The sequence below is a fragment of the Coffea eugenioides genome, chromosome 10, assembly GCF_003713205.1.
Source record: "Coffea eugenioides isolate CCC68of chromosome 10, Ceug_1.0, whole genome shotgun sequence".
NCBI lineage: Eukaryota > Viridiplantae > Streptophyta > Magnoliopsida > Gentianales > Rubiaceae > Coffea > Coffea eugenioides.
Genome location: NC_040044.1, coordinates 22,114,663 through 22,136,486, shown reverse-complemented (window position 1 = coordinate 22,136,486; position 21,824 = coordinate 22,114,663). Strand labels below are relative to the sequence as shown.

The following is a 21,824-nucleotide window of genomic DNA, read 5'->3' as shown; positions in this document are numbered from 1 at the left end:
CCCACATCCAATATATCTTCTTAATTTTCTAAAAACTCTCCAATACTAGAAAAATTATCTAAAAACTATAATTGCTCATAAAATTTTCCCCAAGAAAATATTTCTAGCCAGAAAATGCAGAAAACATGCCATTAAAGGGGATAAACCCTAGGAAAATTATTAAGAGGAATTTACGGGTTCTCACACTATGTGCAAAATTCAGATATATATATATGTATATATCTTTTATTATATATGGGTAAAATATAATATGTATATCTACATATATATATATATTACACATAACCTTTAAATTTTGCAGGGCATAATATCAGAAAAAAAAAGAAGAAGATATGTAGCATATATACAGAATAGCTTCAGCATACACAATGGCTCTGTATACGTGTCTCTCAATTTCTTAAGAGTCGGGGCCCATAAGTGCCAGGAGCACAAAATACAATTGATTGGCAGCAATTAATGTCCACTGCAGTTGAACGCCGACCTCAAGGTACAAGAACTTTAGCAAGAGTTTCAGCACTCAAAAGTACAACACATGGAAGCAAAGTTGCACTTGAAAATAGCTCCACCGTAGAAACAGAGAGTGCTTCTTATGTATATGTAAGGATGTTGATAATACATAGAATAAAATTTCTTTTTTTATAACGGATCACTAATCATTAATTACTTACCGTACGATCTGAACGGCCCGACGGTCCAAAACATCCGGATGTATTTCACGAAAAATCCAACTGGTCTTCACTCCCTCCCCAAAACCCCTTCCCCCATGTCTGATCGACCATCGAAAATCGTTCTCCGTGTTTTGGAGACTTTCGTCTCCGGCTGACTTCATCGTCTCCGGCGCCTGTAATCACCTCAGCGCAGGTTCTTCCGTAACTCCCCTCTGTATCGCTCCTGCTTAAATTCTGCTACAACCCTAATTTTTCTGTTTTGTCTTGCGTTTGCAGCCCTAGCAGTCCTTTTCTTCTAATTCGATTGTTAAAACTTCCATTTTCGAGTATAATTTTTTCCTGCAATTGATTTGCTTATATATGTATGTTTCGTGTTCTGGAAACATATATTTAGCGCTGGTGCTCTTGCTCATAAAAATTCTGGGTTCAAATTTGCAGAGGTTTAATTTCTTATTTATAAAATGACTGGGTTGGATGAAGACAATCCGCTGATTGGTTTAATTAGTGAAGAACAGTACCTTGAGGAGAATAATGTTGAAAATGGGGATTTGCTCTGTAATTCGAAAGACAGCAGCTCAAGCCTGGAAACTGAAACCGCTTCACCTAAAGAAGAGGATGATCTAAATGAAGATGACCGCTTGCAGTCCTCATCCAGTGTAATTGCACCTTTGTCTAGGTTCATTTGAACTTCCATCAACATCTTTTCACAGAAGAGTGTTTTGAGTATATGAATATTTGTGCAGTATGAATCTGTTGGTGCTGCTTCTGATGCGGATGAAAGTGTTACTGAGACATCTTCGCCAGATTCGTCGACTAGGATGGGTGAGGATGGTACATTCTGTTGTATTTTGTAGTTTGTACAATTTATCTAGTGTAACTTGACCTTCTGACAAGACTTTTGTATTTGTTTCAGCTTTGGTTGGAGGAGTGTCATCAGACCAGTGCTACAATGGATGGATGGTAACTGCTGGTGCAATGTTTCTTTTTCCCTTTTCCCTCCAGTTGTTAGTTTTGCGGAACGATAAGTCGTTCAAATGATTTTTGTCTTTAGAGAAGAGTGAGACTGTTATATGGTGGTTGAATTTCTGTTCCAGTAATTATTGTTGTCTTAATAAAGGTAATTATTCGTTATTGGTGAAAGATTAATTGGAAAGGATGTTAATGATTAGAGGTATCTGCTTATTTTTGGTTTTACCATTTCCCAAAGCCTTTTTCTGTCTTTTGACTATTCTTTCTGTTTACTTTCAGGCTGCTGGAGTACAGGAGATTTTATTTGAACCAGATTTTGTAGCTTATCAGAAAGTTTATTCTACAGTTTGTGAGTTGATATTTTCAGCCAGTTGCATTGAAGCGAAAGGTGTAGCTGCACATGGTGACAGAGAAAATTTCCACATTTACTTGAAAATAGATGATATCGTTGAAATTGAATCTCAATGGCTTGGAAGGGTAATATTGCATTTTGTGTATTTTAACTTTGAATTGTACCCAGTTGTGTAATTTTCAAATTTTCTAAGTTTTCCACTCACAATTTGAGACTATATTTTACACTTCTGTTCAGTTTCAGACAGCTAGGGTGAAAGTTCGTGCAGTTTCAGAACGTTTAGGGGCTGAAAATAATAATATTTATTCAGGTTAGCTAGACATATTTGCACTCGTATCCCAGGCTTTTCTGATGCCTTTGTGTTTCAATGCTAATCGCAATACTTGTTGTCTGCTATAGCTATATATCTCTGATACCTGTTTATTTTAATTCCTTTATTTTTTTTTCTATTTCGTGGTTTTATTTTGCTGTCAAATACATTGGAAGCAAATACTAAGAAGATCCATGAAGTAATCTACCATGCCAGTGTAAAGAACTTTTAAAAGGTTTAAAAGCTTATAGAAACGATTGTGTTTGTTAAAGTCAAACTTAATCCACAGGGTGGAGGAAGTTGGTGTGAGCTTAGACAGTTTTGGCTTTAGAAACTAACTTATGTTGTTTCAGATTCAATTAGATTAAGTTTATCGGGCATTCAGTTGTACTCCAATTAATACATCTTAGATCTTGTGTATTATTTTTATATTAGCTAGATGCTTTTTAAGGATATATGTTTATCTTTGAATTAATTAGAATTTAGGGATATATGTTTATCTTTGAATTAATTAGAATTTAGGGATATATGTTTTTGTTTGAATTTGAATTTGGAACATTGGATGATCCAAAAGTCACATACTATAGAAGTATGACATCGGAAGGAAAATTTTGGACCAGTTGATACCTTATGCATTAGAGTAGATTTATGTCCCAAGGGAACATAAAATTAAGCAGATTCAGAAGTTAAAATGAGCTTAAATTTCAGCTTGTGGAAAAAGAGGATGCATAGGTTTCCCAGGCAAGAAAACTGCAATTCTAAGAGCTTGTTCAAGGACTTATTTTCCTTTGTTAGGCAAAACAATTTATGTTTTGCACCATTGTGCTTTGATTGGTATGATTGATGGTCAAAGTCCAAAGTTCACCTGAGTCAACAGATAATGATGAGTTAATCCTTTGACCTACATTGTAAGCATTGTCGTTACTTAGTCTATGTCTTTTAATTTGTTATTCCTTTTTTTCTTCTCTTTATTTTTTCCTCTCCTCCCATGTCTGTTACCCCCTCAACCTACAGTATTCTCAACAGTCCTGTACCATTTGTCTCCACAAGTATCAAATGGCACTTACGTCTGTCTACTTTCTTGAATCTTGCCTGCTTTCTTCCAGCACCCATTCCCAACCCCAGCCCATATTCTAGCATGTTGCATGAGCCACTACTTTCTTCGCTCTGCACTTCTTTACTGTTCTACTGCCCTGTTACACTTGTCTCCATTTCTTGTCTCAATCACTACCAACCAATTGTCCAATAGTTCTCCTTATCCAATTATGGCATATTCAATGAACCACTTGGCTGCACTACCAAATTTAAGGTGTTATTATTTTTATGTTATGGACCAATATTTTGGAGATTGGAAATTTCACGGCATAAGGAACATTTTGGGGTGAAAAAGTTGTGTTCTGGTATACTTTTGTCCATATGTAGCTAGATGAATTTCTTAATTGTCTGGGTCCAGCCCTTATGCCTACCACAACTTCTGGTTTTTAAGAGAAATTTGGCATCAAATATGTGAAGTTTGCTTTGACATGGAGGTGCTTCGAGGTTTTTTGTTTACTTTTTTGGTGAACTTGACTCTACAAATAGCATGTACAACTTAAATGGAGTATTTTGATATATAAAGCCAGGATTGCCTCGTAGCTAACATCATCTCTTCCCCTCCCCCTCTCCCCCCCTCTAAAAAGTAAAAAAAAGAGAAGAAGAGTGGCCTTCTAGCTGACATTGATGGGAAGCATTTGATACTTGGCCAGAAGTCATTGCAGCATGCTCCTTGTGTAACTGTCTAATAAGGTTCTGGAAAGAGTGAAGAAGGGGAATGTAATTGGAAAAAGGAAATTTAATAAATGGAAAACAATAGAAAATCTTGTTCCAAAGTTAATGTTGTTGCTTTATCAAGGAAATCTTAATGTCTTTACCTTTTGGTAAAAGCACAAGTGGAAGGGTACATATTTAGATGGTAAGGAGGCTATGAGCCAGAAAGCTAAACTGTGGTCTAAAAATCCCACAAATCAACTGCAGACTTCAAAAATAATGATTATTTAACTTATCATGCTGCTCAAATGAATATCGTCTACCATCTGGATGCAATTGAAAACAATGTTGCCACAACTTATGTATATAGAAAACTTACATAGGTTTGAAGAAGCATTCTTTAGTACTTGTAGGGGTCAAAATTTTGATATAGCTTGCATTATCATAAGCCTGATGAATTTTATTACGAAAATGTTATTGTTGATGCCTAAGGACACATTTGTAATGCTACATGATGAAAACCATTAGGTTTGATGGTGAAATACCTAAGTACCTTCTAGCCCACAAATATAGTTGGGCATGAAGGTTAGATTGAATACCATCTGGAAGGCTATTAGTAAATTGTTAAATCACAAGGTTCTAATTGATTTTTACACTATATTAGATGCCATTCATTGTGCGTTGCAATAGAGAGAGAAAAATAGTCAAGGAGCATCAGATGTCTCTGCAAGTGTAAAAACGAAATCTTTGTGGAATTATTTTGGTGAAAACTAATTTTAGAAATTCAGATTGTCCCCAAGATACCAGCGTAGCTGCTGAAGACATTAACCAGGTGATCTTGAGGTCCCTGGTTCAACTCTCAAGCCGTTTCGTTTCCCCTATCCTGCCTGTTTTAAGGCTTGGAGTCTCCCCTGAACTGGAAAAAAAAACGTAGTTTTAGAACATTAAAGCTAGGTAACCAAACACGGTCTATCCAAACATACTCTACAGAAATTATTATGAATTGGTACCCAGAAGGTTATGTATATGTGATTTGTTTTTCTTCAAAATATATGAATAGATGGGTGATTATTTTGGTAATTACAAACAGAATTTAGTGTTTGGAAGTTTAAGAACAAAGATAAAAGGGGAGAGACATCATTGACCAACTGGTGTTCTTCCTTTAAAGGTAACTTTTCTTTCTCTAATATATGGATAGCTCATCATTAATCAATTCTGTGAGCAAGATTTTGAATGTGTATACTTTTTCTTTTTTGTTTAAATGAAGGTTTTCCTCCTCTGTCTTTTTGATAGTGTTATATTTTTTGACTTTTAACAACATTGGAAATAAAGTTGTGGTGCTTAGCTGCATTGGATATAACCAGTTGGACCACTTGACTTATGCCCCAACCCTTTGTGGATGAATTTGAAAACATTTTATCAGCTGCTTACTTCCTGATTCTTAGTTCTCTTGCTGTCACTAAGAGTTATTAATTGTTTCAACATAAGTATTCTTTCATTTTTCTGTTGCTTCCTAAAGCTCCTCGGTCACAATCAGTTTCTTTCGATCGTTACGGCATTATTTCTTAATTTGATCTCGTTCAGTTAGAGAAGAGGTTTGGTAGAAAGTCTTACAATGTAATTACTTCCTTGATGCATTTGCCAATTCAACATGATTGAATCTGATGGGCTTGGATGTATATCAAGTTGGGGTGTAGATAAACACTTGAGAAATTTAGTTTCTTCAATGTAGGATACATGAAGTTAAGGACAGCCTAATCATTAACACATCTAGTGAAAGTAGATAGTATTTGGACAGATTGAAGGAAATATAAGTAGGGTGAAGGAAATATAAATTTTCACCTTGATTGAGTGGATGTAACAATTGGTTTTGCTTGAACTTAAGAGCAGCTAATTGGTGACATACTTCAATTGCAGAAAGTAGATTTCATATGGACTGCTGAAGGAAATATAAATGTTCACCCCGGGTGAGAGGGAGGAAACCATAACTGGTTTTGGGAGGGAAGCACAGAAACAGTATCTTCATGAATGCATATATTGCTGTACGCAGTGGATTAATCACTGAAGTGGAGGTAGTACACAATCGTAGATTTTGTAGTGATGATAAAAATGGGCAATAGTACTACATGGCCTAGTCTGGACCTTTTGCAGCAAGGGGAACAGTAGATCTATTAGTGGTGCTTTGTTGATTGTTATGAGGAGCTAGAAGGGTTATTTTTTCCCCCTCGTTGGCAGATTTCAATCAGCAACTATAACTAAAAATAAAATCCTATTGTGATTAGGACTTCTATTTGCTATCCTAAACTTGATATCAGATTACATTTATGACTTTCTAAATCAACTATGACTAGTTTTGTAGCATAATGATGTTAGTTAAGGAATGTGGCTGCTGGGAGATTGTTGCCAATGAGGAAAAGATCAAAGTTTTTTTGACTCCTCAAAGTCTAGAAAGTACTGAACTAAAACTCTGAGAATTTAATTCGTGATATGTTTATACTTGGATATAGAGACTTAGTCAACACATTCCACCTCCTGACAGGCTGCTTGTTTCGGAACTGTGCACTTGAAGCTTGGGAAAAATTATGGAATCTTGAATTGTATGTTTCGTTAGCTCTCTGATGACTATGTCATCGCTGATGTAGGACAAGATAGTGATAAACTCGCAGGGCACAAGTGGGAGGGTGCAAGGATTTTGGGGTTGTTTCAGGGGCTGTGAAAAGGACCCTTGAACAGTATTAAGATGAAAATTTCAATAAAAATAAGTTTAAAGTACTCTTGACTCCTAAAGAATCTAAAAGAACTATGCGAATTAAATTCCAAACTAAGGTGCCACTTGAATAAAGATGCTTAGTTGTCACACCTCCTGATACGCAGCTTATTGTTATGTATTGCCTACTTGAGCAATATTATAGGAACTTTTTGTTCTAAATTTTTGTGACCCTTTGATGACTGCATCAAACTGGCTTTTTGCTCTATACGTTCACTTGGAGTAGGCAAATTATTTCAACATGCACAGCTCACCTTCAGCTGTGACTTTATACCTCTTGTACATGGTGAAGACCCTTGTCGAGTAATACCCAAATGGGATTTAATAAAAAATAAGTACTTGTCTTTTTGATTCTCCTTATCTGATGTACACCAATTAATCTTGTTACAACTGGTGTAATGCCCTAATGGGTTTTTAATAAAAAAATAACAACTTGTCTTTTAGATTCTCGTTGTCTGGTGTACACCAATTAATCTACAGGAAGAATCCTACTAAATGACAGCGGAGAAAGCATTAGTTAATTTTGCTCAAAGTCTACGAATGAGAAGTAATAGTTCGACATTAAAACCTTGATTAAATGAGGATGTGAAGAAGGATTCTTTTTTTTCTTTTTGCAAGCAACAATTATGAAATCAATATGTTAAAGTGTTTTGTGCTACGAGTGATCTACTGAAGCATGGTTTTCTTTTCTTCCTTGGTCAACCTTTTTGATGTTAGAATTTTCTGGGCGGACAGACCAATTAAAGAATTATAGCAATTGAAGTTTGTTTTTGAGAAGAGTATTAAGATTTTATGATGCCATTTTTCTCATGCAGCAGCCTTCTTCCATGCATGATGAAAGAAAATCTCTTTTATGTTTTCCATTAATTTGGTTGAGGTATGTTTTAATCTTTGTATCTCGCTTGAATAGCTAATAGTTTGATCTTTCCTACCTGCATTGATGACATTCAGGAATTAAGAAGTTGGAGTTTGCAGTTACTGACGTTTGCTGGTATCAGAAATGTGAGGCAATTCGATCTTTGGATCTGAGATATAATGCTTTATGGAAGGTCGTAGTCGAGTGAGTGATTGCTGTCTGTCTTATTTGCAACAAATACTTTGTATTCATAGTGTTGTGTCTGATCCACGAGAATTGATGGGTTGCTATTTTACTTATCTGAATAGAGCTGATTATGAATTTTACATGTGGGTGCCATTGATTGTTACATGCCTTATTTATTTGTTTGTTTATTTTCGAGGCTTCTTTCTACTGGTTAGTTCCCTAATTTTCTCTGTCGGATTTGTTCATTATTGGATGTGAATTTGAACAGCTGGTGAGCTGCCTATTGTTAATAAAATCAGAGTAATATACTTGGCAAACAATATGGTTAATTGTGGTAATTGCTTGTCCAACGGTTACAAATTCTATAAGGTACCAGAAGGCTTACATAATGATGGTGGATTAATGAAGATAACCCCGTGCTGCTTATGAAGCCAGAGGGTGAAGGAATCATTTTACTCAATTTCATGACAATGACCATGTCAAGTATCGCTTACCTATGATTCGCAGAATCTCCATTATGATAAAAAAAATGGAATGCACACCTACTGCTGGTTCTGAGGTTTTCTTGTAGTATGAATGCAAGCTGGGTTTTATGCATTCATCTATATTTGATCTTGTTGATTGCAATACAATCTTATTGACATCTTATTGTTGCTTTACAAACTTACAGAATTACATTATATCTCGACCTTTCCTCTTTTGCTTTGGCTAGAGCCATCCTGATTTATACACTATCATGGATTTTCATAATTCATTTCAGGGACATCCCTTGTTTTTATCCTTTTGCATTGCCAATTCCTTTGCGAACAATCAGAAATACTGCTTTCTATTTGTCTCTACTTAGTGCTATATCTTATTCAAACCTATCGACTGTTGTGGAGGTGGGTGCCAACTCCCCTGAATCTTGTTTCCTTCTTGATTAAACGTCCTTTCATTTATTGACAACCTCATTGTAATCTGACCATTCTTCTACAGCTTGGTGAATCGGTGTGTTCACATCTTTTTGTTTTGAGTTGTAATTTCATTCATTCCTTGCCTTGCATATTTTCTGGCATGGTGATAGGGCGATATATTCTTTTCCATTTTTCTTCTTGCTGCTTCTTGGATATTCTACTGTTGTTACCAAAATGTCTGGACTTCTGGATTCCTCCTTACTGGAGTAGTTAGTATTTTCATACAGCTTCAGCTCTTTTACAAAAGAAGAATGCATGTTCTAGAATTTTAATTTCTTCTGCTTCACAACTTTTGCACAATGGATCATATCCCCTAGATCATAAACTTATCATGCCATTTATTAAGAGTATTTTATGTAAAATTTCAAAATGAAATGGGTTTAGATTGAGTTTAATATTCAGACCTGCATAGATTTTCCTAGTATCAGATGTGTAAATATGTCTGCTTGTTTCTCCTCCTCTCACCATGAGCTTCCCACAATATGGGAATTAATCTGGCCCTGGCATAACGTGATTTTACCATCTAACATCACTTAGAATGTATCTCATGCCATTTCTCAATACCCCTGCAAAGACTCCTTGTTCAATGTAATTTACTACCTCTTGGGAAAAGGTGCTGTTAGTCAACTCCAGGTTCCATTTACAAGTTAGAAGTCATGTAACTAACTTTCACAAACCTGTCTTGAGTTCTGCTAGTTCTTGAATGCAGAGATTAGACTTGAACTGCTTAAGGCAATAATTAAAGATTGTGTTCTCCTTGGTGCACATACATTATGCTTTTGATGACTTGACCTGTTTTTACTTTGAAACCGATCCCCCTGTTCATTTTTGGTTACTTAAATAGACCTCGAGTAATCTATGACTCCAGTCATTTTCTTGATATTTGCAATGATGTAACTTGGTTGTTTTCTTTCAGTACTGAGTTGGAAGAATATGGGGAGACATTGGGACAATTAACTCTGCCATTCCGAAGTAGCTACTTTCCAGAGTGAGTTTCAGACTGCTTCCCAGGAGGCATATTTGCAGCTTATTTCTAACTTTTTCTTTCATATGCATCATTCCTTTGCATTTATCAACAATTAAGAGAATAATTAGTTTCATTGTAGGTGCTGTTTTTAAGGTCAATATTCAAATTAGATTGGAAAAATTCTTAAGTAGCCTTCAGACCATGTGCAGAGTAGATGGTGTTGAGAAAATATTCAACTTAATTGGTTTTAGTTTTTGATTTGTTAATGGCTAGTGTTGGATGCATAATGTTTGAGTTAATTTGAAATGCTATTTTGTTCTTTCAGTTCTTGATATAGATAAGTGGTCTAAGGGAAATTAATTACCTTTAAGCATATACTTTTAGCAGAGGAGAGAGAAGTCAACTCTACTTGATTAACTAAATTATTTCTGTGCAAGCAAATATGTTGGGATTAATCTACAGGATCTGTACATAGTGGTATTTATATACTTCAGTTTTGTTTGTAATTTGATGATGGGTAAATGGAATCATCATTCTTCCATCAGTAGCTATGATGAACTTTATTTAAAATGTTTACTTCTAAGCTCGACACATTTCATGCTAAACCCTCTTTACTTCCAAACCAAAAGTACAAGAATCAACTCAAAACTCTGCAAAAAACAGCAGGTCACATTCTTAAGATTGATGATGTAGCAATTAGTGCAAAAACAGCCAATTGGAAAGCTAGTGTCATACTTCTAATCCTCCAGTCTACCAACAAATGAACGGTTCTCCCAGAAAACAATCTTCTTTTTTTGAGCCCGCTGTTAAGGAGCTGGAAACAATAATTATAAAATTGAAAAGGGCATATGAAGCCAAAAATGAGCAGATATCAAACTTGTAAACAACTTGTACAGCAAGATAAACTTTTGTTACTTTGGTGTAGCACATTTATAACATTTTTACATCTTCAGCAACCATCAAACCACCACCATGTCCTTCCATTTCTCTGTCTATACAGATAACCAAAACTGCTGTGATTTACCAATCAACTGCTGCATAGCTATCTAATTTTGGTGCTGGAATCCAAGTCATGTGCTTCCTCCCAAATTTAGGAGACTGGTTTAAGGGAGAAACTGTTATTGTTTTCTGCTTGTAGTATGCTGTAGAAATCTTTTAGTTTGTGGTTAATTAGGTGAACTAGAATTGATGTCATCCGAGAAAGCATAAACATTCTTGGTGGTCTTCTATGGTGAATGCTAAGGTTGAAGGGTAAATATTTTACCTGCATGTGAATTTATTTAATTTTTTAAGTGCTGTAATGAGGTATACATGTTCATTTCCTTGGCTGTGGGCTATTAGGACATTCTAACTGGTTATTCATTGGAAAGGGTTGCCCATTTTTTTTAGTTCTTCCATTGTTTACAAGTATTCAGGAATGTGTGCAGTATTGCTTAACTCATCCATGGCTCAACAAGGGTCCTTTTATTTATTTATTTTTATTGTAAACATGCAGTTTCAAGCCTTTTGAAGATTTTATCTACCCAGAAGGGGATGTTGATGCTGTCTCCGTTAGTAAAAGGGATGTTGACCTACTACAACCTGATACATTTGTCAACGACACTATAATTGATTTCTACATTAAGTGAGTTTGCATCAAATTCCTTTTTTTCACTTATATGGATCATGATTCTTTTTCTTTCCAAATGGTCCAGGTCACATGATTCTACCCAGAGTGAGTTCTTTCATTATTATGAATTTAGAAGGCACAAGTAGGTCACTGCAACAGCTATTGTTCACATAGTTTCCTGCTCCTGTCCACCCCTAAAGATTTTTCCTTTTTTTTTTGTTGGGGGGGGGGGGGGCGTGCAAGATTCCATTTTTTTCTATACGTGGAAGAACTGAAGTAGGGAAAATGGGGGAACTTTTTGGGACAAAATAGCCCTGTTTTTAAGATTCTTCTTTCCAAATTTATCGAGTGAGATAATGCTTAAATGTTGTTATTTGGATTCCTTGGGTAATATGGCAGCCATAGTCTTGATGCCTATGCCTTCAGCATTCTCATTGTCCATTTTCTGACTGAACATTGTTGCTTATAGTAATATGTTGCACAATTGCTCGTCATAGTTCTATGTTGCACAATTACTTATCTGGAATTTTTCACCATGACAGATACTTGAAGGACAAAATGCCGCCTGAGAAGAGGCAAAGATTTCACTTCTTTAATAGCTTCTTCTTTCGGAAACTGGCTGACTTGGACAAATATCCTTCTGGGTCTTTTGACGGCAGGGCTGCTTTTCTCCGTGTCCGCAAGTGGACAAGAAAAGTAAACCTATTTGAAAAGGACTTTATATTCATTCCTGTTAATCACAGGTAAGATATATCAATGAACAATTAGGATCTTTTGTAATTTGCTTTCTTAAAGGCTGGGAACTGTGAAGTAGCCTGCCTCTTGTTTGTTAACAGTTATCATTGGAGTCTACTGGTAATATGTCATCCTGGTGAAGTGGCTAGCTTCAGAGGTAAGTTTCACTGCTGTTGTCTGTTGTAGTTGCTTGCTGTATCATGAGCAGATTTTCCTTTCTTGTTGAGCATTGTGTATGGCCTGATATCTTATGAGATTTTGTTCTGAATTTGTCCTAATTCATTTTTGCTGTCTTTAAGATGAAGATGCTCAGAAATTAGCCAGAGTTCCATGCATATTACACATGGATTCGATTAGAGGAACTCACGTGGACCTTAAGGACCGAGTTCAAAGGTACCATCTTCTATTAAGAATCATGCAGTGCTTTCTTAGATTCATTTTGGAAGTATTACATTGTTCATTATCAGACAGCTATGGTTTTCTATCTGGGGTAACACATGCTATGTTGGCAAGTACGTCTCTGATGGAATTTTGCTGCAATTTCTATCCATTGCTTGCATAGGTTCTTAGCTCCCTCCCCCGCCCCTCCCACCCCAAAAGGCAGTGTGTTTTTCTCTTTTGGATTTTTTCGGGTTAGGGTGTTGGTTAGTGGAGGAGTTGGTTTTTGCAGTTCCAGTGACATAATTGTTGTCATCAATTCAGATGAGATAAAGCATCTTTAATTTATCCATTCACATCAAGTAACCAGTCAAGAGAGTTGTGAGGGATATTACAATGTAATTATTCGTCTAATTGTGGATTAACGATTTATGACAGACCTACCTTTTAGAGTGTAGCTAAACACCCATGTGCTGTATCCATACTGAATCTTGAAGAAATGAATGATATACCATAGTTTGGACCTCTTCTGAATGTTGTATCCGAGCAAAAGGTTTTAACATTTTGTCTTCCTCCTTTATTTCTTATGTGCGTGTGCAGCATTGAAAATTTTACCTTCCATACTATTTTAAAAATTACTGAATGTTGAATGATTGATGTAGTACTTGTTGACAAAAAAATTACAGCTACTTATGGGAGGAGTGGAAGGAGAGACAAATGGAAACATCTGAAGATATCTCCTCAAAGTTTTCAAATATGAGATTTGTCTCGCTTGAGGTATTGATCGTACTCTTATTTGAATTTAATGTTTCATTTGATGATACATCACCTAAGAATGATTTAAAGAAACACTTTATGAGCATTTTGAGTTGCAACAAATAGTGTCTGAAAGATTTTTATTTTTTAAATGAAGTATATCTGTTCTTAGACCCCTTTTGGATTGCATGTTTTGAGATTGTTTGTAGGAAGATATACTATAGTGATGTTATGTATGTGGGGTAAAAAGGTGATTGGGAAATGTGTGAGGGAATATTTCATAAAATTTTCTTCTAAAAGTGGCAGTCCCAACAAGCTCAGCTTTCTCATCTTTTTTCTTATGTTAAACTTTTATCATTCCTGGCTTGGTTCAGTGTGTTACCACGATGGGTACACTATGGTGAATTGGTAACTTGGCATGTGAAATTGCAAGATGATAATCAGTTATTCTTCTCTCATAGCTTTGGAAAAATCTTTGACTCAAAACACCTCTCTATCAATCTAGCTGAGAGGAAGGTCTACAAAAAAGTGATGGGATCCAACAAAAATTAGTACCTCTATGAGAATCTGAGACAATAGGAGATTGCCAAAGAGGGGTCCTTCATTCAAAATATGAGAGCAACATTTTAGTATCACAATCCATTAGCAGCATTTAATTTTGGTTTTTTCTTTTAAAAGTATTCAGTGCCACATTTATCTGGGTTCTGTGCATCTAAATAGATTTGAAGAATTAAATTTCCTGTAACATTGGAGAACATGTTTGACTCTGGAAAAATTGTTGAGTAAGATGAGCAAATTGTTTTTGTGGGCACAGAAAAAATTACTTTTAACTGTTTGTGATATTTAATTCGACTGATCTGGGTTTAGGAGATCTGTGAGGAAGATTTTGTGTTTCTTGGCTGCATTGTAGCATAGTGTAGGAGGATGTTTGTAGATAAGTTAACACCAAGTTTGGTTTGTGGTAGGCTGAATTACCAAGGACCTGGTTCTAATAAAGCTAACCTACCAATAAATGCCCAAAAGTTCCCCCCCCCCCCCCCCCCCCCCAAACCCACCAAAAAGCTGACCATCTTTTGTCATCTTCTTTTTTTTTTTTTCAGTGCAGCTTCTTTTACCTTTTTTTCTCACCCTGTGCATGACCTTGTAGCCAAATGTTGGCTCCCATCCCCCCAGTTTTGTTAGCTCATGTTGTCCCAACCCATCCTTGTGTCCTGCAACCACCTGACCCTGGTTCACCAAAAAAATTGATAAAGCAACAAATACTAAATGTGAGCAAGAGGATTGACAAATTACCACAAGATTTGAAGTTGCACTTTGAGATACATTCTGAATGAAGACACCACCCTAACAATTTCTCCTTAGCGATTCTATGACCACCAGGGGATGTCATTTTGGTGGTTTTAGTTTTGAATGAAGTCAAGAGTGGTTCCAATCATCTTGGGAACCAGGGGAATGGTTCAACATGATCAATTTCAGTTTGAGCTGGGCTAATTTTTAGATCCAACATCTATTTCTTTTGTTTGTTCCTAGGCTTGGTGAGTGCAATTTCTAACCAATAATGAAGCCATGCCGTCAATGATTAAAAGCCCAAAGGAGGATTTCTACAATGTGGTGGATTCAGCCAGTAATAACAGATCAATCCATCTTTTTGTTAACTTCTCTCACTTTCTATTAGAAACCAAATGTGAATTTTCACTGGCTAAAGTCAAAACTTGTGACAGATTTGAATAATTAACTATTGACTGCTGATAGAGTCTTATAATAATTTTTCATACCAAATTGGAGTTCCATCAATCGGCTTGAGGCAATATGATAGCAATCCTTTTAACCTAGTGGTAGATGAAGGGGTAATAGACTGGGGAAAAAAGGTTGGTATATGATCTACTCTAAAAATGTACTTTTTAGTGTCCATTTATTACTGTGGACCTATGACATGGACTCATCACTTTGCCCTAGCATAGCTATGTCGCATGACACTACAAGGATAGAAATGCGGGTGGTATTGCATGGCTGAAGTTGTCAAAGGTGGTGAAACTGAAGAAGTTGATCTATGGCGAGTAAACGAAGAGAACTCCTCATTTTTTGGGCAGACCACACAAAAAGAATGGTGATAAAATGGTTTTTGGGGGAAGGAATAGGTCATTGGAGCTCTAAGATTGCTCTGCGTTTTTCTTCTGCAAGTTTGGATAATAGACTAAGAATGATCGATGGACATGGAAGTACTATACTGATGTACCCTCAAGAATGGTGATAAAATGGTTTTTGTGGGAGGAATAGGTCATTGGAGCTCTCAGATTGTTCTGCATTTTTCTTCTGGTAGTATGGATAATAGACTAAGAATGATCGATGGACATGGAAGTACTATACTGATGTACCCTCAAAACACTTTTGCAAATACATCCTCAAAAAATGCCCAAACATGTCATCTAAGACACTGATCTGCCCAATATTTAGTACTTTCATTCTACTTTTACCCACATAAGTCTATATCCTAACTCATCATAGTTTCTAAACTTGAAAACAATAATCACGCTTATTTCATCTTTTTCAGAGACATTTAAATCATTTTATTCTTACATTCTAACTGATTTGCTTGAATTTTCATGCATATCCACTATCAAATATTTAAGTACAATAGCTAGGGGTGGCCACAGTTCCAAAACTGCCAGTTGCGATTCCTTTGAAAGGTGGAACTGAATTGGACTTTGAAGGGATGGTTACTGATACAGTTCTGAAACCTCCAGTTCCTTCTAATAATGGTTCCGGTTCCTTCCGGATATGGTTCCACTTGCTTCTAATTACACTTAAATCGCTTGTGGTTATAAAATTGATTCAAATATGACAATGAATTTAGAATAAGGTGAAACTAAAGAAAATGAATGTAGAAGAAATATAAGACTTCCAATGTAGTATTAGCTGACAAGGAAAATGAAAAATGAACAAATTCTATGGAAAAGTACCTCACCATTATTGAACGTTTTAAATAAAACAAAAATATAATTTTCTCAATTATCTCAGTGAGAAAATTATATAACTTGAGCCGGAACTGTCAGCCACTGTTTTGACCCCGGTTCTGGTTCCTCGAAGCCTGTTTCGCTTCTGGTTCAACTAAACCACAGCTCGGATCCCGGTCTGGTTTTGGTTTGAACCTGAACCTTGGCCATGTCTAAGTATAGCTATGTCCCCATATTCTGAATTTCAGAGCATTAGATATCCGATTCTTGGACACATGCCTATGCTCGAAACCCTCTAAATTTCAGAGCATTAGATATCCAACACTTGGACGCATGCCTATGCTCGAAATCCAAACCTGAGTCCATGTAATATGGGTATATAGAAAATTAGGTGATTTCAGTTTAGTCAAAAAGATAAGGGAAGAGAGGTAAAAGTGCATTGTGAAAGCATCGTTCAGGAGCAGGTTAACTATAAAAGGGGTTTTCTAGTAATTTGCCCTTTATGATATCGTAGCCTTTACTGGAAAGCACTGTTACTGTAACTTCTATTTGTCCCAATATGAGGTTACTTTTGGTCTAATAATTTCATTCTTGCATCATAAGCAGTTCTCTTTTTCTTCGACTTAAATGGAAGGCTGTGCAAATCGAATCAAATGGTATATATCCATGACAATGTCAACTAAGTTGTCAACTACTAGACTATGCTAACTTTTGGGAGGATGATCCAATTTGAGAACAGCTGTACATCCCATATGTGATACAAGTTGAGGAATTAGAGATCAGTCATAAGAATAGAAAATTACAAATTATAGTATGAATATTATCAGAAGGTTCATTGTTATGATGTGCATTGTGGTGTAGGTCATTTAATGAAGCGGAGGACATTGATATTTTCGTTTCTTACTCACTAATAGTATTTATGACTTTCAGTCATTTTATCAACCAGAATAATATGGTCTCGAATAATGTATATGGTCTCGAATCATTTTTCAATCCTAATTCAAACAGTGCAAAAAAGCAGCTTTATGTATATTTCTGACACTTAAATCAGGAATGAGCAAGAAATACTTGGATATTGTTTTGGTCATTTGAAGTGGGCAAAAAGGAATACTTTTCTGGTACTTTGCATGATATTCTTGTTTGCTTACTCATATGAAGCCATGATGAAGAGCAGAGAAATGCCGATGTCCCTCTTCAATTTCCTGAAACTCCAACCATAACAGTTTTTTTCGCTACATTTGAATCCAAAAAAATTTAGGAGAGGTGGATTAGGTATATTGTTTTGAGTGAATGTTACGCTACGGAGTTTTCATTGTTTTTGGGATCCTGTTTGGCTGATAAAGTAATCGGTCTTCTTGGTCGTTCTGCTGTTGCTGGTGCTTTGATACCTGGTAGATTGAAGGAAAACTTCCTCCTTGTGTGATGCTTTTACCATTTCTTCTTTAACAAAGTCTTAAATGTTTTTTATCTTTTCACATGTTTTTGGACATTACTTGTTCATGGAGAATTCTTGAACATTTACTTGTTTTCCCTGTTTTTCGCAGCTTCCACAGCAGCAAAATTCATACGATTGTGGTCTCTTCTTGCTCCACTATGTCGAGCAGTTTTTGGAGGAAGACCCAGCTAATATCAGCCCATTCAAGATAACAACACTTTCAGTGTTTGTAAGTTGGCTGCTCATCTCTGTTGCTCATGCTGTTCTTCCCATAATTAGAATTGAGTCATGTTTAACATGGACATCCTCAAACTTTTTAGTCACTGATTATTGTGTTTTCTCAGTATATTATCTGTTTCTTCTCATATTTCTGTTGGTTTATGATCTTTATGTGGCAACAAACTTGATTTCATGCTTCTAATTGGTTTTGGTCAAAATCACCTCAAGCAAGAAACTGTCACTAACACATTTCTATGGCAAGTGTTAGTTTGTGTGGTTTTGCTGTGGATACAAAAGCTTTTTATTGCTTAATTGCATATTGATTACAGTTTGTAGTTTCTGAGTATGCAGTGCTTACAAACCTTTCTGTCTAATTATAGTCTTTTAAAGGTTAAATGATATGATAATGCAATCTTTTGCTTTTTCTGTTGTAATTTCTGACGGATCATTTTGTGGAATGATCTCAGTAGCTACTTCTTGGGTGATACTGTCAGATTACACCTTACTTAATGGCGTACGTGGCATTTTTTCTGCATAATGGCTTTTCACATTTCAAAGTTCGCTGCTTTTGTGCAATTTGATATGCTTCAACATTTGATGTAAGCCAACATATTTGCGTCTCTTGATGCCTCTATAGAGTTAGGCATATGGAATTACAACTTCAAATATCTGTTAGTTACTTTTTAGTGGTTGAGATTTCTCCACTAGAGAAGTTACATGTTTTTATGCTGCTTTATTTGTCTAAATAGCACTCAGCTTTTCAATTTTTAGTGAGGGAATGGGGGAATTCAAGGGAAGTATCAAATAAAAAATGCCCACGGCTTAGTTTTGTTTGGGAATGAAAGAAAAAAGGTTTCTTATGCTTTTGATTTAAAAATTAATGGTACATCATTGTGGAATTGAGGTTGCAATTGTCCTAAATAAACTTGTCGTATTATTTCTCTGTCAACAACCATTTCGAATGAAGTGAAGCTGAATATTCATCTATTCCTGCTTGGTACTAGAATTTTCATCAAGGCATTGAAACATCTGCATGGCATGAGTCCATGTAACTTATTGCCTTGGTTTGTTACTTCATAGGAGCGTATTATATTCTTACACTTGTAGTCTCATATGAGCTGTTATTTAGCTCTGTGAAAAATATCTGAACTTGTTTTGCTGCAACCATTTCCTGAATGAAGTGAAGCTGAGCATCGATATCTAGTCCTGCTTGGCAGTAGAAATTATTCAATCAAAGCGCATGGAGGTATCTCTGTGGGAATGCATCATTATAGCATGTCACCTCAGTTTCTTATTTCATTAGAGCCTGCTATGTAGTGTCTGAGTTGCTGTTATCTAAAGCATATGGTAGTGCTATTTTGTGTTGTACGTCTATTGGTGCTAATTATTGGATTCTCTGTTCTTCTTGCTCTGAATTTGGATATAGAATGGGACTAAATATTTTCTTGCAAACTCTCTTTTTGGCCTCTCTCCAGCTTGGTGCATATTGGTTCCCATCATCTGAGCCTTCCCTCAAGCGACGCGATATCCAAAAGTTGATTTATGACCTCCTTGAGAATCACTCTGAAGAAAGTTCTCCAGCTAGTAGCACTGACAAGTGCTATCCTCGTAAAAGTCCCAAGGCTGGAAATGCCAGAGAGTTTCTTCCAGAGAGCTCTGGCACTTCAAAGGGTTATAGTGTTAATTTACTCTGTACTCAAGCTCAAAAGGGTGTAGAGATGGCTCTATTCCCAGCTTCTTCTTTAAGGGCTTCTTGTGCAGATGATTCTGGCATGGCTTCAAGGGATGCTTACAACTCTGGATCTGCTGCAGGATCCTTAATTGAGTTGCAGTATCAAGCTTTCGACAGGATGGCATCCTTCAATGAGCTTAAGAGTGCTATGGCTTCGTTACAGGTATTTCAACCATATTCACTCTTGTAACACAGACTAGTATCAAAATATGCATTGCTGCAGATATGAAATGAAGTTGACAATTGTAACTTGTTTTATCTGTGTTCAGTTACTTTCTAAAGTATGGGCAGGATGACTTTGCTTTTCAATGTTTCTTTAAGTTAAATTTATGATACTCCTCGATCTTTTTGTGAAGTTTAACTGTTTAAACTGTTGCTAGTTTAACATGTATCTTTTCCCTTTGCCTTGAGTTAAAATTTTCTTTTTTCATTGTGATCCTATTCAAACTAGTTGACTTTGTTTAGTGTTGCCAGGAAGATGGCCTTCAGCATCTTGGGGGAATATCAACTGAAGCTTGCAATTACCCATGTCCATCTAGAGACTTCAAAAATGAGGTTTCTTGGGACCAAGAGATCCCTATGCATCAAACTCTGCAGGGGAACCATGATTCAGTGCCAGTAGCATCTATTTGTGGCACTGAGAAATCATTAGATGGAAGAGTTGATGAAAATTTTCAAGTTACCAGAGAACTCAGTTTTGATAAGGAAGGGAACCTAACTAATAAATCAACAGAAAATGTTCAGGACTTGACAGATGGGTTAGCATCTGCTCACAGCAATATGCTGGAAATTGCTGACCCTCGTTCTTCTTTTCAGAGCTTTGATCAACATGATAATTCTGATGCTCTCAAAGCTTGCGCAAAGATTCTTTATGAATCTTTCAATGGAGGAAATGGTGTAGATAGAAATGGGGGCACAACAAGTAATGATGTTGATGATTTGGCATTTGAATCACATGTGGAGCATGCTGCAAAAAAACTGCGTCTTACACCCATTTCCGAAGAAGTTACAAAAGGCCTGCCTGAGGATTTTTGTCTGTAAATTCCCCTTAGCAACTGGAGTTCTCATCTTTTGCAGTTTCTTCACTTTCTTCGTAACCAAGAACCCTCAAAAAATTCTGGATTAGTTAGCAATGTGAATAGATTAGTGATGCTGGCATTTTGTGAGTGATGCTTCGGATGGATGTCAAAACTTTTGGAGAGAAATGATACATTTCATAATGATTCGAAGGGCATTTCAATGCTTTTTTTTGGGGTGCTTATTTCGCTACTAATGTTAGTATCAAAAACTGCAGTTGTATAGGTGATTTTGTTTTGAAAGGATAGAAGCATCATGAGGTATGCAAAAAATGTCAAACTTTTAAGGAAGTGGGGATAATCTTGAGGTTTTTATTTGTCCTTTATTTCTTAGGTACATGAGGATTTCCAGTCGTCCTTAGAAGAATTTCAACCGTTTTCTTTCCTCAGGAAAAGTTAATAAAACGGTGGTAACAATTAGTGCTCTTGAAAGCAAACATCGACAAGGCTATAGACACTGGCAATGGGAGTACAACTTTTAATTGGGATAAATGGGTCACCTACAAGTTCCAAAACTCTCGAAGGATATGAACTATCATGGCCTCTGAATTGTGTACAAAGTATATGTGCATGTTGTTTCGAACGTATTATACTCATAGGAAATGGATACACTGGCATTTATCTACTAGAAGTATCTGGTTCTGTTGTCGTTTGTCTCGTTATTGAGGATAATATGTTTTAGAACGAAACTAAATTAGAGCAAATGGTGAAAAGTGATGAACTGTAACTTTCTAAAAATTGAGTGACAAAGAAAAGATTCTTTTTATTAGTTAAATGACTATTTTGGCTAACTAAAATGTTTAGTAATTAATAAAAGGGATAATTTCAAAAAGCTCCCTTGAAGTTTCTGACAATTTCACTCAGCTCCCTTCAAATTTAGAAAATTACACTGACCTTTCTATCAAGCTAGAATTATACTTAAGCATCCTAAAATACCTTTATGCAATATCATACATCAAAAGAAAATAAAAAAAGGTTTAGTGATCAATTTAATCGAAAAAAAGGTAACAAACACTTTTCATCCAGACTTGTTATATTTCCCAAATAATTGTAAATCCAAAATCTTATCAACTTGTTTAAGCAAATTTCAACTTAATCGCCAAATTCTATCAATTTTGGCATCACTAAAATCCCAAATTTAACTAGAATTACACTC

The 21,824-nt window shown here is 36.0% G+C and overlaps 1 protein-coding gene across 2 annotated transcripts; it reads left to right on the top strand.

The window, feature by feature from the left end:
* The first annotated feature begins 687 nt into the window (after positions 1 to 687).
* LOC113749022 (probable ubiquitin-like-specific protease 2B) lies at positions 688 to 20,893 on the top strand. Of its 2 annotated transcripts, none has more exons than XM_027292649.1 (16): positions 688 to 861; positions 1,107 to 1,324; positions 1,412 to 1,490; positions 1,582 to 1,628; positions 1,917 to 2,114; positions 2,227 to 2,299; positions 7,764 to 7,872; positions 9,724 to 9,795; positions 11,270 to 11,398; positions 11,926 to 12,126; positions 12,220 to 12,275; positions 12,418 to 12,511; positions 13,183 to 13,273; positions 17,751 to 17,870; positions 19,336 to 19,755; positions 20,058 to 20,893. In XM_027292649.1, the coding sequence occupies exons 2-16, from the start codon at positions 1,130 to 1,132 to the stop codon at positions 20,631 to 20,633; spliced, it is 2,460 nt and encodes an 819-aa protein (XP_027148450.1). In that variant the 5' UTR covers positions 688 to 861; positions 1,107 to 1,129; the 3' UTR covers positions 20,634 to 20,893. The 2 variants fall into 2 exon arrangements, with proteins under 2 accessions (XP_027148450.1, XP_027148451.1); XM_027292650.1 differs by having other exon boundaries at positions 690 to 861; positions 20,067 to 20,893.
* Positions 20,894 to 21,824: the final 931 nt, after the last annotated feature.